The 17504-nt window shown below is 31.9% G+C and overlaps 1 protein-coding gene across 7 annotated transcripts in view; it reads right to left on the reverse strand.

Moving 5' to 3' along the window:
• Window positions 1-557: 557 nt before the first annotated feature.
• Window positions 558-17504, reverse strand: part of LOC126749121 (latrophilin Cirl-like) — a 278424-nt gene continuing 261477 nt past the window's right edge. For 3 of the 7 annotated variants that reach the window (XM_050458767.1, XM_050458768.1, XM_050458769.1), the window contains 5 exons: window positions 11968-12006; window positions 9293-9461; window positions 8584-8826; window positions 3642-3908; window positions 558-2491 (listed from right to left, as the gene is read on the reverse strand). In XM_050458767.1, coding sequence (XP_050314724.1) covers window positions 1790-2491; window positions 3642-3908; window positions 8584-8826; window positions 9293-9461; window positions 11968-12006 — 1420 coding nt within the window. In that variant the 3' untranslated portion in view covers window positions 558-1789. Of the gene's footprint in view, window positions 2492-3641; window positions 3909-8429; window positions 8827-9292; window positions 9462-11967; window positions 12007-17504 lie in introns of all 7 variants that reach the window. The other 4 variants (XR_007664896.1, XM_050458770.1, XM_050458771.1 and 1 more) reach the window with 4 other exon arrangements.

Here is a 17504-nt window from a genome sequence, read left to right on the forward strand (position 1 = left end):
TTAAGATCACAAATCAAAACTTCACTCTATACCGCAGCAGAGCCTTAATTATGATAACTTAGTCTACTTTACAGCTTTGGAATTGTTTGATCCGCCACAGTCGATCCAGCAACCCTATTAATTGATGTTGCATATCAGAGTTGTTCCTATATCTGCTTTAACACACAATGCTTTAAACTTTAATGATAATCCATCTTTTGACCTTTTTGAAAGCTCACTCCTGATTTCCAGAAAATAAATTTGGATTATTGAAACAAATTGGTTGGTTCATTGAGCTCAATTTATTAGTTTTTTTTTATTGTTTTGTACCTTGCTAGCCAATTTAATCATGTCACAGTAATATTTATAATTAGCGTTTCATAATTTAAATAAATTACTTTAGATCATTTGCAAATATAATTGCAATCTCTGATTGCAACGATAAGTCAAAATAAAACCTTAAAGCAAGCGACAACTCTTAAATAAAATAAATATACTTGCTGGAATCGTAAATTGAAACAGTCAATAGCTAATTACACTACAAGTGCGAAGGGTTTAATGCTTAAAAAAACACATACTTGCAGTTGCCATTTTTATTTCAATATTTACAAATCTGTGCTAGCTAAGTCTTAACTTAAACAGCACTATAAAATAAAACAGATAATTTTATTTACAAATAAATAAAAAAAGAATTTGTTTTTCACTAAATTAGGTTATGTAAAATTTGGATTGCTTTAGGTATAGGACCTATATAATCAACAGATTACTTACTTCCAAACTCGTATTTTTAAATGAACATATAGAACGTGTTTATAATAAGGATCCAAGGGGCACACTGATTAATATGCAGGTACATCAATAACATGGACATTTATAATATTTTTTGTTCCTGATTTTTCAAAACATTTTCACGACTTATATTATATGTTCATAAAGATTTCAATTAGTCGATATAGTAACACACCTGGAATTTACACATTTAGAGTTTTAAAACGACAATGACAATATGAGGTTAAAACAAATTACAGGTGCGTCAATAGGTCCATTCGTGTAACACCAAATATTTAATTAAGTTACATTAAATCCCATACATTTGCTGAAACTATAGATATGGGCTTACGCTGCCCTAAGATTATATAAACAAGAAACTTATTGCAACGTTTCTTTTAGGGACGCTTGTTGCTTAAGAAAACTATCATAACAACTACAACTTTATTAAGTACTTTTACGTATGTATTACAACAATTATCTATAGTTATATAAAACAAATATTGCCTCTAAAAGTAGACGCGTCAAAAAGTAAAGTGAGAATTATGTATTTATGTAAAAAATTCAATATTAAATAAATGTCCACCTAATACGATATCGTCCAAAGAGCTTTTAGATATTTATTAACATCAGAGTATCTCCCATGACATATTTTTAATCGATATTAATTTCTATTCACAGTTCACCCTATATAAATTAAGACTTCTTGGAGAATATGAACATTTTTACAAAATTTTGTTGAACTAATCACAATTTCTCGAAAAATTCCATGCCACTTTACTTTTTTAATTGTCCTGTTAAAAAATACTTGTTTTCTGAAGCAACACGACCCCTGGGTCATTCCTAGAGAATCACGAAATAAACTAACAGGCTGACTGGAATAACTCACGTTACTAGTCGATTTTATTATAAAATAGTCGATTATTATAAAATTATCACTTTCTTTCATTCAAGCTGAGCCTTACTAACAAAACTAATAATTATATGACCAAACAGTCTGATCATGCGATAATCACAGATAATTACTTGCGAATGGCAGTTTCTAACTTTCACTATATGAAGGAAGGTGGGATAAAGTTCGAGACACATAAGCCACATCTAAGTGCTGATGGGGGTACATCTCAGGAGGTTCCAAATGGCACACTACAGTTTCACCATCTAAGACAGCCGCTAATGATCTTACATCACTCTGGGGAGCACGATAGGGGAGCCCAACGTTATTGCATCTTAGCCTGTAGGTATTTTCCAGTTCCTTGTTGTTTAGTACATCCAAAAAATTCCTTTCTGCGCCTGAACTGTATGGAATCAAGGGTCTATGATCTCCATAGGATCTAGAGCTCTGTCTACTCATATCGCTTTGCCGTTTTGCATCTTCATCGCTCATATCACTGACTTGGATCTCATTCCGGTCTATTTCTTCATAAACAGGATCATCTTCAACAAATCCCCTGGGAGTTTGTCCATCATAGATTTCAGTATAAGTGTGATGACCCCAAGGATAAGGCTTGGACGGGTGGCCTTTTTTTCTTCCGGTAGCAACGCAGTGAGCCTGTTGCGCAACTTGTCGCATGCCGTAGTCTCCATATGCGGCTTGTTGATTAGCCTGAGCTTGACGTTGGAGCTCTTTGGCTAACGTGGCAGAATGACGATGGGCTTCGGTTATTATCATGTGCGATCTGGGAGATTCTTCTTGCTCCGACCCTCCATGTCCGGAATCTCGACTATACGACTTAAAAGAAATGTTCTGGAAAGTGAAAAATACTAATATTATTTTTTTTTGTTTTAAAGCATTAAGTCTACATTAAGTTGAATCAAAGACAAGGAACTGTGAATATATTGGCGCAAACTAAATTACTGGTGAGAGGGTGCAATTTATCTTTTGCAGATTACTTTTGAGAATGAGTATAGAGAATAAATTAACAATAAAGAACAAACAGTTACGTGGAATATGTATGTAATTTGGAGATCAAAGTTCAGCTCGTACGTTTTTGTTGCATACAGTGCATTAAAGACATAAATTCATTACATTAAGGCATGCTACTATATACTTTCACAATCAGGCCAGGAGCGACACTAATGTGATTTAAATTCCTATTGTGACTTAAACGTATTCGTTCAATCAATTCAATTCAGAAATTCATCACCGTCTAACAAGTACATCTTAAATCAGGGCATTTTCTGAAGAAATCTAATATTAAAAAATAACGGATTTACTAAATGTTTGAGGCTTTATTTGTTAAGCTTATAAAAAAAGAGCCAAATATCTCATTTTTATTTTTCTTTGTTACATCTAGAGACGACATTACAGCATAACAGACAAAATCTTTCAAATATTTCAAACAACAAATTTTCTTAAAGGTTGCATTTCATGAAAGGAAACATTCTCTACTTTTTTATCACAATATATGACATCCGTAGATAAATTGAGTAATTTGCCTCTAACAAAGTATCTTTCTCGACGGTGATGGGCAAACTTGCTTATTTGTAGTATATGTTTATATGGCCGGTGGATGGAAGGCGACACAAAGAAAATTTGGGGAGAGGTCTCATGGATATTTAATGAAACAATCAATACTGATGGTTGCTTATTTTGTGAAACATTGAAAAGGAATAAGGCTTCAACAAATGACTACCAGACAGTCCACTTTTTTACATATTCACAGCTCCTTGTATTTATTGCAACGTAAGAGCTAAGATTGATAACTCTTAAAATTATTTCTCGACTTGTGTTGAAATCTAGTGCTCTAATCTATAAAATTTACTTCTCAAACCAATTTAAATTCTTGGTACTCTAGTTGTAGTTATCACTATACCATGCTAAACCATGCCAAACAATAGAATAAACGAAACTACAAAGCGGATTAATAAGAAAGAAGTCGTTAATAGTTACGAACCTTCCAGTGTAAGGGTTTGTGCAGAGGACCCCAAGTAGAAACAGATTTAGGGATGTTAGGATTGACGGAGGAGGTTTTATAGACATTGCGAATGTATGGAAGGGTGGAAGTGTTAGGGGCTTCGAGGTCGGGAGAAGGAACGGAATCTGTGGGACGTGGGGGGCGAGACAGAGTAGCAGCCGTGTTGGCCGACGTAGATGTGGGTACAGGTGTGCGACATGCTCGATTGACGTTTGTACAGCTCTGGGAGTTCCAACCTCGTTGCAACTGAAAATTAAAATTAATACCGTCACCAACTAGGTTAATTTCTCCCTCTTACTAAACATCACAGCGTTGAACCTTCAGTCTGGTTAATTATTAGAGTGGACAAGTATCAAAAAACATTCCTTTTGACTGTTATACTTTCATGTGATCCACATGGATGGTACACTTAATTGTATTTTAGCACTAGCTCGTTTCTTACGATATTAAAAATCAATATTAGTTCCAGCAGTTTAGTCATTTTTAGAAGAATAAACACGAATTCATCACTTGCAAATAAGACTGTTCTTATTTTGATTATTTGCTCAGTCACCATATTCTGGAATATTTGCCAGCTCCATTCACGTTTTGAAAAAGTGCAGAGCATTTGAAGGCAGGATGCTATAAATTCTGCTTATTCATATATCGTGTCAAGCATATCTGTTGACCATCACCATCCAGTAGTGAGTTTGTTAACCCTACTATTCTTTTCATAATAAATGAAGTAGCTGAGGTCCAAAACTTATAATATTGAAACTTTTATTAGTTTTCTCATAATAAAGAAATAAATTTTACGGTTTTCTTAATTAGTTACAGTATAAGTATGCAGTTGTCTTAATGAATTATAAGATATTTGAATTATTGTGATACTACTTTTTACAATCATGTTGATATGAACTCACGGTTGTCTTACTTTTTACACTAATAAAGTAACATGGTGCTGTTAGGCATCGCCAACACGACAATTAAAAAAAACTAAAATCAATGACATTAAAACAAAATTCATACTCTATTAGAAAATTATATCGGTGAAACAGCATAAATTTCTTTTTTTTTCTCTTTTTTTAAATAACATTTGAAAGAAGAAATTTGTCTCTTTTACACCTTGCTGGAATACCTAAAATGTAAATGAATTTTTTGTCTAATCTCGTGTTCATCAGTTGATGGTAATCCAGAACCTTACCATTAACCTACGCTGTGATATTTAATTCAAGGGAGCTAAAAAGAATTAATCAGAGAAAAAAGCGGAAGCGTTAGTACAGTTCCACAACACGGTACCACCTAAAAGAAACATGCCAAAGAAAGGTAGGCGACAATGCGGGCACCACCATAGCAATCCACAGTTAGTAAAAGCATATGAGCGAATTGCACACACATAGATCTTGAATTTATTTCACGTCATAATGAAGACAGTACATATGATTTTAAATTAAATCGAATGTTATTGATGGTGTTTTTGGAATGGATCTAGTGAATAAAAAACAAATTTAGCTATTGCTTTAGCAGTTGTAACTCTGTATTTATTATTATTATTATTATATATCTCGCGGTATTCCCTGCATTTAGACACACCTATACATAAATCATTAAATTAAATAGGCGTTCTCTCGTCATCGATTATAGTGTACACTGATTTAATGCTGCAATCACAGAGGGAGCAATTAAATTTAAAAAATGGTGTTGCCCAAAAATCGTTATTACTGTCATTAATTTGACGATTGTAGAAATGGTTTTAAATTAATCAGTGGGTGAAGGACTTTTTATTTAACGTATCGTGCCATACGACTTAATTAACATTAAAAAATTAAAGAAATCGCTCATGCGCAGAGCTATTGATTACGAACCGACTGTACAAGAAATTATAAAACTTTTAATTAAACGATACTATCATTTTCAACCCAAGAATGTCTTATACTACGACATCAACATGTCTCTATGTATGTATATTCTACTTGTGCTATTTATGTTATTTCAAGAGTATATTATGAAGCTACTTAGTGGCTCAGTAGGAAAGTTTCTGGATAAATAACTCTCCGCGGCCAAATGCTCTTATCTCGAATCCAGGAAAACTGGAAAAATATACCACCGTAAAACATTAAATTTTTGTCGGGACGAAAACTTTCCTGTCGAGTTTTAGGTGCTAAACTGATGCTAGTAGTGTGATATTGTTGAGTGTTTTGAAAAAGTCAATACAAATAAGAAAACAAGACAGTCGAGAAACACAAAAAGAAAAAATTAAGAACTTTACATGACAGTAGAAGGAAGCGATAAAAAACAGAGTTCTATGGAGAAAGACGCAAAACAATTGCTGCGATATGGTGCGTTTATTGATTTTCTTTTTGGTGCATGACTCCTTCATTTGTTTTGGGCAAATTATTTATGTTACCGATTTCTGGTTATGCACTTTTTTTGATTTTTGGTACAAAATAGCTTTGAAATACTAGGGAAGTGTTTTACTATTATGCTTTATTTTAGACAACACTTGTTTAGTTCAATAATTAAAAAATTATTTATTAATTGATTTTGAATGGCAATGATGGAAGTTATATATATGTCTTCTATGATGGTCATACCTGAGCATATAAAATATATGGAAATAAAATATAGAATATATGGAAAATCTTTTTTAATTTATTTATCAAAATGCGCAATTTTTCAATCTATTTTATTACTAAGATATATTTTTTCTTTGTTAATACGGCCATCAAGTTATTTCCATTTTATTTAATTTAAATATAATCAATTCCATTTCATTTTAAATCAAAAAAAAATTATTTAAAAAAAAGAAGCCACTCTTAATCACTTCTTAAAAATGGAAAAAAAAATACGTCAATCTACATATACAGGGGATGTTTAATTCTATATTTGACAAAGTTCTGTAAATCACCTTCTCAGCTCCAGCTAACCCCACTTGGATATGTCAAATGGCAAACCCCATCGTGTGATACATCATCGTAAGTACCATTAAAGGGTCTATTCAACAGTGCCAAAAAAATATTAAATTGGTTGACATACCAGCGAAGAGTGATCTAAAATTTCTAGTAATAATAAATATTTTATCGACGTTATACTTTGGTATGTCAAATGGCTACCCTATAGTGTGATACATTATTTTAAAGGGCATGCAATCTCCTATCTAACCAAACCGAAAACAACAAAATCAATTTTGTTGTTCGATTGACGTAGTATGTAAAATGTATGGTAATAAAAGACATTTTATCAACTTAAATTTTGATAGGTCAAATGGTTGCCTCATAGTGTCACACATTATTTTAAATGGCAATTAAATTTGTATTTTCAAGAACATAGAGCTCCCCCGCACTACGCTTTAACAGTTCGAGAGTGGCTTAATGAACAGTTTTCAGGGATTGGCAGGCGTGGTGCAATTTACTGACCCGCACGGTCGCCAGACTTAACATCGCTAGATTTTTTCCTTAAAGTTTATAAAACCCCACCTGAAAATATTAATGATTTCAAAGATCGAATTATTCGCAAATGTAAGAATATTAGTGGACAAGCACTTGCCAATGCTCATGAGGAATTTGACAACAGACTTTATTATTTTCTCGCGAATAACGGAGCACATTTTGAGCACTTATTATTATTCATCGATAAACTATTCGCTGGGACGTCAACCGATTTAGTTTTTTTAGCCCTGTTGAATAGACATTTTAATGCTGCTTACAATGATGTGCCACACGATGGGCCATTTGACATATCAAAGTGAGGTTCGGTGGAGATCAGTAGGTAATTGACAGAACTGTCCCCCTGTATATCTAGATTGACATGTTATTTTTTGAGAGTTTTTATCAAAGGTGGTTCGTCTTAAAATGAAAGCACTGTATATAGATAGGCCAGAACTATTTCCACATAATATATTTTAGAGTATTTTCAAGATATTTAAGTGGTTATATCACTGATAAGTAGATGATTACTTTACTTTTGCAGTCTTAAAACTCGGAAACTCCTTCAAACTTTTCTTTAGAAAACTTGTCGTCTTAACCTTACACTGAAAACTTTCTTTCTTTGTTGTACATTGGCTATTAAAGGATATCTTACCGCGGGATAATTCAAGTGCTAATATGTTTTTTAATCTCACCTAGTAATTCTTTTCTTTCGGCATTATTCATTAAACTTGATTTTTACATTTTTCAATAATTTGACAAATATTACTGTGATTATTATTTTATAAATTATACATGTTTTGTTTAATTCAATTGTTGTGATTTACTAAAAAAATACCACATAAGTATATTTCCCTTTACATAATAGAAAATCTCTAAGAACCCTATTGTTTGAATCCACCTTAAACCCATATACACAGCAAGTCATCATACGTAGGTTCGAAGTGAGTTAGTGGATCCATTGTTTCTTTATTATTAAAATATGCATAATTAGCATACAAGCTTACATATGTTTAAACTTGTAAATAAAAGAATTCTTTTGTGCCTAGGCCTTATTGGCAAATTTCTGTGAGTAAATACTAATTTATTTACCATAAACTTTGTTTGCCTTGTCAAAATTGTCGCTTTGTATGTATATTATAAACATTTATAAAAAAACAAATATATTATGTGGGTTTCCAGCCTGATTGAATGAAAAGTTTTGACAACAAAGAGATTTTAATTAAAATTGCTTTTTACGTAATTCATTTATATTTTATCTTACATTAAATTAATCAATGCTTTATTATATTCAGTTCCGACAGGGTACACACACCAAAAAAGAAAATACTTTAAACTCTGCACTGTAGAATATTAATTGTACCTTGTTGGGAAACGTTATGCTGTCGATTGTGGTTGGTCATGGTGGTACTAGCATTGTTCAGATCGGTTCGAGACAAAATCTGCACTAGTGCCGTAGGCCGCGCGTTATTTAGATTATTCGAGATCACTATACTGTTGTTGCTATTGGTACCCACACTAGTTCCGTGAGGTGTTAGAACGGAATTATCCGTCGAATGGGAATTGGTGCCAGCAGATGGGTTCCCGTTTGATCCGTAAAGACTTGGTCGTCTTTCCTTGCCTCCAACCCCGCCACTAGTAGTACAGCTTCCGGTGTTGCCAGTGCTGCTACTACCTGCGCCAGAACCGGATTTTGAGCAACGTAGACATTTTGGTAACCAGGAATGACGACGGATGAATTTGCGATATTCTTTTCGGACCTAAAAATATTTATATAGATTATAAAGATAACATGATTTTCAGCTGTATTAAAAAAAACCGAAAGTTTACAATCACAATTTTGTTGACTGTTTGCTCAAGACTCTCTCATGTTAATAAAGTTAAAGTAAACAGAACTCTAAAATGCATTTAACAAAGTAAATTTTTCTTATACGCTTAATTTTAATCCAGATTAAATGAAAATCCCGTAGTGCAGATAAAACATGCATTTTCTACTAAAATCTCTGATCCATCAAAACTTTAGAAAAACATAATTTAATCCCAACCCCGGTAAGTTGATAAGTGGTTTCTATAGGGCTTAACAATTTACAGTTAAGCCATTTCCTTGGAAAATAAAAGTCAAACTAGGGTTACGTGACGAATTGCTTTGATATGTAAGCAAAATAATTATTTGAATTAAAAATAATCCTACTGAAAGTCTTTTTATCGTAAATGTGACGTACTTACCTTTTCATTTTGAACGCAGTGAAAAAGGAATATAAAGAAACCTTGGAAGGAATTGAAAGTGGCAAACAAATAAGCCATGGCAACCGATTCCTGGTTAATGTATAAAAATCCGAAGATCCAAGTGAGTCCTAGCAGGAAAACTAGAACGAACGCTCCTTTCAACCATGCCCTAAAATATTTACTTAAGTTACGGATCCAGCTCTTATTGAACTTGAGAAATGTTTGGTTTAGCTAAAACCTACTTATGAGACAGAATGTTTAACATCATGCTCAATTTTATTGCTTTCATGCTGCATATTATTTTTAAAAGCTTTCTATCTACTTGACTAAAAATGCCTTTATATGTGCATTAAAAAAATCTTTTCCAACGATAACTTCAAGACTCTTCACTTTTAATTTATGACAAATCTTTAACTGACAAGGTTTCATTTAATTAAAATGCTGCTCTTCCTATCTTTAAAGGTCTTCGACTTAAATTGAATAAATATTATTGATATATATTTTCCTTTCATTAATTTAAAATCATATAAGTTTGAGCATATTAAACTGTTTTTAATGGTATTTAGTCTCAACATTTTCAAATTAAACTAAAAATATTCCATTATTAAATTAATATACTTGTAATACCTTCAAGGATTAAAATACTTTGCTTTACTATTTATAACTTAAATCTTCTGATGCATGTAGAGTGACGAAAGTGCTTAAAAAGAGGAATTTATTTAACAAAGTGAATGACAGAGAATCCTTTCGATATTTGATGAACAGAATCAAAGTAAACAAAATGTAAAGAGTAGAGAAATAAACATTATTTTCTGGAAATGTATGTGGGCATTTTGTTGTTGAATTTGGATTTTAGGCTACTTGGACATGCCTTGCCAGCAGTTTTCTAATTTTTAAGCCAAAAAATGAGGAAATAATTAGAAACAAACTAGATGGAAACGGTTTCATAAAAAAAATAACCCAATGCTTGCTTTTCAAAATCGGTATTTGCAAGATATCCGTAAAATAATAATGAGGATCATTCATTGTATATGCATTTCATAAAACGACCTTATTTCGTAATGTGCATCTCTGGAATCATCTAAAATTCATACGTCAAGATAAATAAATAAATGTCTATGGATCTGGAAGTAGAACCATTCAAATAAATAATGTTAATGCTACACCGTGGCGCCATCTAAGATTCATGCTCTACAACCTGAATTAAGGTATCTGAAGCCGAAAAGGAAAACTAGTCAAATAAATAAGAATTGAAACAGAACTTAGTAGTATAAAAAATATGGTTTAAAACATACGGGAAATTAAAAATTCTACACTCGTAGTACTCATATAGAATTTAGCTTATTTCAAACCTGTTATAGAATATATTATTTTTTATTTAAAAATCATCAGAATATGTCTTGGGATTTTCCTTGGAAGGTTCTAAACTACCACTATAACGCAGAACTCCTTTCAAAATTCCAAGGAGGATGTAGGGTATATCGCCCAAATACGTGCCTGAATTGTATTTTCAGTATACTGATCCTGCAAGTAGACCAGCACTTTAAAATGAAAATTAGCAGCACTTAATTTGAAAAATTGAAACGTTGTTGTTGACGAAAAATGATATCGGTCACATGGCTGCCACGCCTAGCCCTACAATAGCCTATTCGATCAACACAATTTTCCAGTCAGTACTTGCTTGAATCTCACCAATAGCAATATTAATTTCACGTTTTAGGTCTTTTATCTCGGGATCATTGACGTAACAATCGTTTCTCACAAAAAATAGTCCATCGGGCTCAAATCGTAATCCGAGGCGACCAAACTACTTCGGAATTACGGGTTATTATTCGATTTTGAAAGACAGAGCTCAAAAGTTCAACTGTTACGTTGGCTGTGTGGCAAGTTGCACCATCCTTTTCAATTTTTGGAAAAAAAAATTCATTGAACATGGTTCGGTAACGCTCGCTATTGACGGTAACGGCGGCTTCTTCGGCTTGAAGAAGAATGTGCAGCTCATGTTGCCAGACCAAAAACCGCACCAAACAGTGACTCGTGGACGCATTGGCTTCTCAATGGTCCGCGTGTGGATTTTCCAAGCCCCGAATCCGACGTGTAAGTAATATCTTCGAAGTGAAAATCTTCGGCCAAACCATTTTGTGCCCATTAAGCAAACCGAAAACGTGCCCGGATGATTATGAGGCTTTAGTTCTTGCACCAATTGAAATTTGTAGATCTTCATACCGATTATAAGAAATATTCAATTCCTAAGAACAATGACGAGTTGTGGTGGATGGATATTCATGCACATTTTGAGCAACAACAACAACGTTTTCGGCTGTGCGTGTGTCAGGACTCTCCATTTTGGAAGAAAGTTTTAAATATTTCCTAATCATAGCATCCCATTTCGTTAATGTACAACCTTTGACTATATTTTTAGCATAAACTTTCTGATATTTGAGTTGCCATAGTTAAAATAACAGCTGGTTCAAATTCCAAACCCTAGATGGCTCACCCGTTATTTAAAGCTCAGAGCCTTAAAGCCAATTTTATTTTATCATCAAGTGCTGTTTCAATTTTTTTAAATATTCTATTTGCTCTAGTTTTTCAGGGATAATTAAAAACGTTATTGTTGGATAAGATTTATTTGTTAGTGTGTTAAAATGTAAAAAAAAATTAAAAGGTGTTCTTACAAGTCAAATTTCATACGAAGTGCATTTTCCTCCTTTCCACTACCAATGTAAGTTGTCATGCAAGGAAAAAAGTATATATTAGAAGGAATATTTACACCAGGCGAATGATTAAATAGTGTTCACTACAATAAAAGAATATTAGAATGCGCACTGCAACTCTCGGCTGCGGTGGTTTACAATTTATTTGCTACTTTCTACCACATCTAAAGCAAAAGGGAACATTTACCAACGCCAAATTGCATGAAGTCACTCAAAAGTTTTAAGAAAATTAAACGTATTATTTCACCGCAGCCTTTGTCTCTTTTTGCCTTAAAGAACATTTCTTTTGAAGTCGACTTTAATACAGCCAACATTTTCAGTAAATATTTTTTAGATAATGATTAGTTTAAATAACTTAAAACAATTTATTTAGGAGTTCCTTTTAAATATAACAATCGATGTATTATTTCAAAACAGCTACAATAGAAAAATTATTTCACGCATCGATAAAGATTAAAAAAAAATCAATGGCGCAGTTATTAACCCAAAATTTTTTAAGCCTCATACAATTTTCTTTAGACCAATCAAAGTTTAAATTGCAACTTACGCAACGTCGCGAACAATGTAATTCTATTTATTAAAAGGTCACTTGTACCCATCACAAAAGAATACTAATTTTTAAATATTCCTTAAAGGTAAAAACGTTTTGTTCGCGAATGTGTGGGTCCTGCAATAGCAGCTTTGTCGTATATTCTTCTATTGATAGTGCTGTTATTAATCAAAACAAATTGCTAAAAGTGAAAGTGTGTGCGGTGCTGTATGAAGTTGTTACCTAATTATTATTATTCGAATAGTTTAATTGGTTCATTTAGAAGCTAATCTGTGCTAAATATAATTAGATTTATTGAAAAAGCGCCTACATGAATTTCTCTTATATCCGTAATAAAATTGCAAATTTCCAAAATATCCGAAAATAATTTTAATGTGCTTTATATGAATTATACAGATATGTAATTAAATTAACACCTAAAAGTAATAATACTTATTAATTATTCGGAAATTAATTTGGAATATAATTTAATACTGTTTTTGTTTTAATATTTAATATCCATATTAATAAAAAAAAAATCGTTAGCATTTAGTTTCATACGTGTTATGCCATATATATCATTCATTTTGCGTTATTCATAAAAGAGTTTATTTAATATTTTTTTGAGTAAATTTTAAAAATAAATGTAGAGGTTAAATTATTAAATAAGCGTGAAAATATGAGCCATTGTTATAAATTTTAAAGAATTTATATGAACATAACGTAATTCGGTAATATTTCGGTTTTACGACAGAGAATATTTAAATTTCATTTTGTGTTCCAACAATTTGAAAAATAATGAAAATAACCAAAGTTGAGTATTTTCATGTTTTTGAAATTGAATTATTTTGAAATTACGGGCTCGTAATCCCCAAATATAACATTACTTTGTTTTAACAGCGTATTTGAAATTATGATCAAAAATAAAACTAAATTTAAAATCTTTTAATAAAACTAATTTTACTAAGAGATTAATTTTTTTTCGAAATAAAAAGCTGATTAGTATATTGCGCAGTCATATGATTTTTGTTTATTTGTTTATTCTATTTTCTGTACTTATGTAAAGCATAACACTTCAAGGAAGAACTGACAATAAAACAGAAATCTGTTAGTTACTAACAAATGGTAATCTTACGAAATTAAATATTTATCATTTAAAGTTGAAGAAGAGATTTTATTATAAATATGAACAAGAACTGCTTGAAAAACGAAATCCAGCTTTTAATTTTCGAAAATTTTCTATGATCCGTCTTATTTCATTAACAGTTATTTGAACGTTAAAATGGCCAAAATTAGTTTATAGTTTGCGACCTACCCCATGATTAGGAGATACTCTATCTTTATTAAAATGTTGACAAGCAATTAAGCTAAATCGTGGTCTCGTACCTCACGTACATACGTTCTGCTGGACATAAATTTGATATACGATTGACTTTACAATCAAATAAACGTCGTGACTTTTTGGTATATATTAGACAATAATATAACAAACAAATGTTATATTAGGGCAAATGACACTGACACATGCATAAGATTAATATTTTTTTCCAATACTATTTTGGCGTTAAATTTACACGGAATATAATGTTTTAATTTAAATATAAAATTCAATGATATATTTTGATTGAAGCGATTTGATATTTTTGATTTTACATTCATTATCCAGCATTGCATTGTATGATTTTTTACGTTATATAAGTAAATATGACAAAGGTAACAAAAATATATTTAATTACTTTTTTTTTAATATGACTTTGTTTCTGAAAACTCCCTTTCGAGCTCTAAATTATTCAAAAAAAGAGAATTCCGTTCGATAAATCTTTGTTATAAATAAATACACGAAACGCTAAATCTATTTTTGACTGGAAATATTTATATTCGAAAAGAGTTATATGAATCCTTTATGAAGGTAGATGTAGATCCAAATTGAAAGCCTCGTATTTCCAAAAAAAATTGGTGGAATATATTGTTTCTGGCACATGTTGAATATTTTTATTAAATAAAATACCAATACGTTTTATTATATATTTTTCTTAAAAAATAGAGAGGTATAATATAATATGAAAAAAATCTTTGAATAGAAAATTCCAGATCAGTTTCAAAAAACAAAGTAATGTATAATAAAAGGCACATTTTTTGGTTTAATTTTGTATATAGATCGATATGTTGTGCGCTATATTTATGTCCAAAAACCTATAATAGATGTGTCTAAATTAGCAAAATCATAATATTTCACAAATACATGCGAATTATCAACAAATATGCAACATTCTGATTCTCTAATTAAAACTTTCAGCATTCATGACAAATGTTAACGTATTAATATCACTCTGAAACTTTATCCAATAAAAGCTTCAGAGCATTGATTTGATCCAACTTTAGCACGCAGTATGATTGAAACAATGTCAATCATCTTAATTATGGTACAAGTATAATAATTGGCTGGAGCAGCATATTGAAAAGGATTGCTTAGTATATAGTTGAACGTGAAAACGTCAATTGATTTATTCTAATATTTGAATTTTCCGAATGTCATCCCATTGTCAATTTCCAAATTAAATCTGAAAGTGGCATTTTTAATTAATACTTTAATAGGACTGCCACAAAGCAATTTTAATTTTTTTTTTGCCGATATATGTAGTAAAAACAGAAAAACATCGCACCTTTAAACTGTTAAAAAAATATTAAATCAAAACATAACTCTGTAATTTCTATCTTAACTTTGTTTAAAAAAAAGTATTTGTATAAACAAAATTTAGATAGAAATTACGGAGTGTAAACATTTTTAACTGTCGATCTTTAAAATATCAAAAAAACGGCTTTAAAATCCTGTTGACGATACTTTGAACCATTTTGAGATATGGTACTAAAAATTACATGTCCGTGGTTACAGGCTTGTGATATAAAGGTTAATATTATCGGTAATATTGGTAGTATTACCCCAACATCGGTAACATTGGAAATATTTTTTTCGCTTCTCATTTATTTGCCCAGCTCTACTTAAGCAGGCCGCACACCTACGATACAAATATTGCGCCACAAATGCTTTTCCACAAATGTATCGGACAGTATTTAACGCGCGCATGTTATTTAATTGGGATCCACACACCTAAGATGCATTTGCTACCAAACGGCATTTGAAGCCACACCGCATTTGTGTTTACTCCCCGGATAATCAACCTGTCCGATATTTGTTGCAGCGTGTCGTGTCACGTTTTGAAATAAAAATGAAGGACGATATTACACAAATCATTTTATTTATTCAGGAAGTAGAGAAATATTATATGACCACACTTTGCAGGTAACATTCTATAGTAAGCTTGAAATTCATCATCATGATTTAATAATTGCTTTGATACTTCAAAATTTCCCTTTTTGGAACAACCATTATTATAGGGACTTAATAATTGCCACATCATAAAATCATCGTCATCAGAAGACGACGAAATGGCTACAAATGCGGAACAGAACAAAGCCCTGATGTGCGTGCTTGTACCGCATTTGTGGCAAATGTACAAAATGTTGAAAGACAAATGTGGCGCCACATTTGTAACTTAGGTGTGTGGCCGGCTTTAGCGATACTGACGCCACGCGGCCGCTTCCTGAACATATCGATCGGGGAATACCCGAAGTTGAGTTGTGACAACTTTCTGTTTTCATCATAATTCGTGACATTGTTATGAAGGCGAATTATAACTATTATATCAGTTCTATTAAATAACTGTAATTATTGTGCTTTGTTACGTGATATTTAAACTATTCGGACACTTGTGTTTTTGCGTTATACCTACAAACTTTTAGATCAGATATTAGCGTACATATAGAGTCATCTAGACAACATTACAGAGTAAACAAAAAAACTAAAAAATCATAATAAACAGTAATAAAACAGAGGCCGTAGTAATAACAAAATGCATGACCGCAACACCAAAAATTTGACATAACAAAATTGTTTCAGAATGTTTGCTAATGCACCCTTTTCAGTAAGGAATCTTGATTTGCCCTCTGAGTGGAAACTTGTCACCGATCAAGAGTATATAGTTAAAAAACATTTGAAGCTTAAGCAGAAGTTTGGACAACACCCTCATAGGATAATTTCTCTCGACGCTAAGGGAAAACCGGCCCTAGACACGCGTAATGTGTGTCGATAGTAGCCGACGAATTTAATTAACATCACAACAGATCAACTTCTATCTAAGTTGAAACCAAAGGACTGAAACTCAGCAGCCTTTTCCCTGAAGCCTAATTACTCTTTACTGATGCAGATATAAACCATCCTCTCGTTACCAGTTGTCAAATCCACTCCTCGAATATTAGCACTTATTTTAAGCTTACAAATGGACGAATGGTCAAATTGCAGAAATGACTCTATATCTGATTTTGTTATTAATACACCTCTTATTAATCTCACCTTATTAATCCAGTTTTTATAAATTAATACATACCAAAAATAACAGACATTTAGCAACATTTTTGGCCCCATAAATTTGAAAAAGTGTTGAAAGAATTGGGAGTTTCAAATTATCTAGCTATTGTCACTGATAACGAAGCTAACATAAAAAAGACTTGTGGAATAGGTGGCAGCAACTTCGATTACAATACTAATTTGGTTGTATTTGCCATGGTCTAAACCTTCTAGTTGAAGACTTCTTAGATGAGACCATTTTTTTATCTTGAAAAGTTCGGAAATTTCACATGCAAGCTTTAAAAAAATTCAGTTGAACAAAACGGGGCCATACATCTCTTTACAATTGCCACTGAAAACAAGATGGGGTTCCTTTGTTTCTGGTCTAAAAAGCTTTTTGGATACTTTTTCCTAAATTCATTGAAAAGTTTAGCAGTTGATAATAGGCAAGATATTTCTGATGTTCTTTCCTAAAATACAGTAAGACTTCGAATCTCTCTCCTTCGAATATGGTTACAAACAGAAGCAACTCATGACTTGTCCCAGCCAATCTAAGCGGATAAC

This window comes from Anthonomus grandis, chromosome 22 (genome assembly GCF_022605725.1).
Source record: "Anthonomus grandis grandis chromosome 22, icAntGran1.3, whole genome shotgun sequence".
Classification (NCBI taxonomy): domain Eukaryota; kingdom Metazoa; phylum Arthropoda; class Insecta; order Coleoptera; family Curculionidae; genus Anthonomus; species Anthonomus grandis.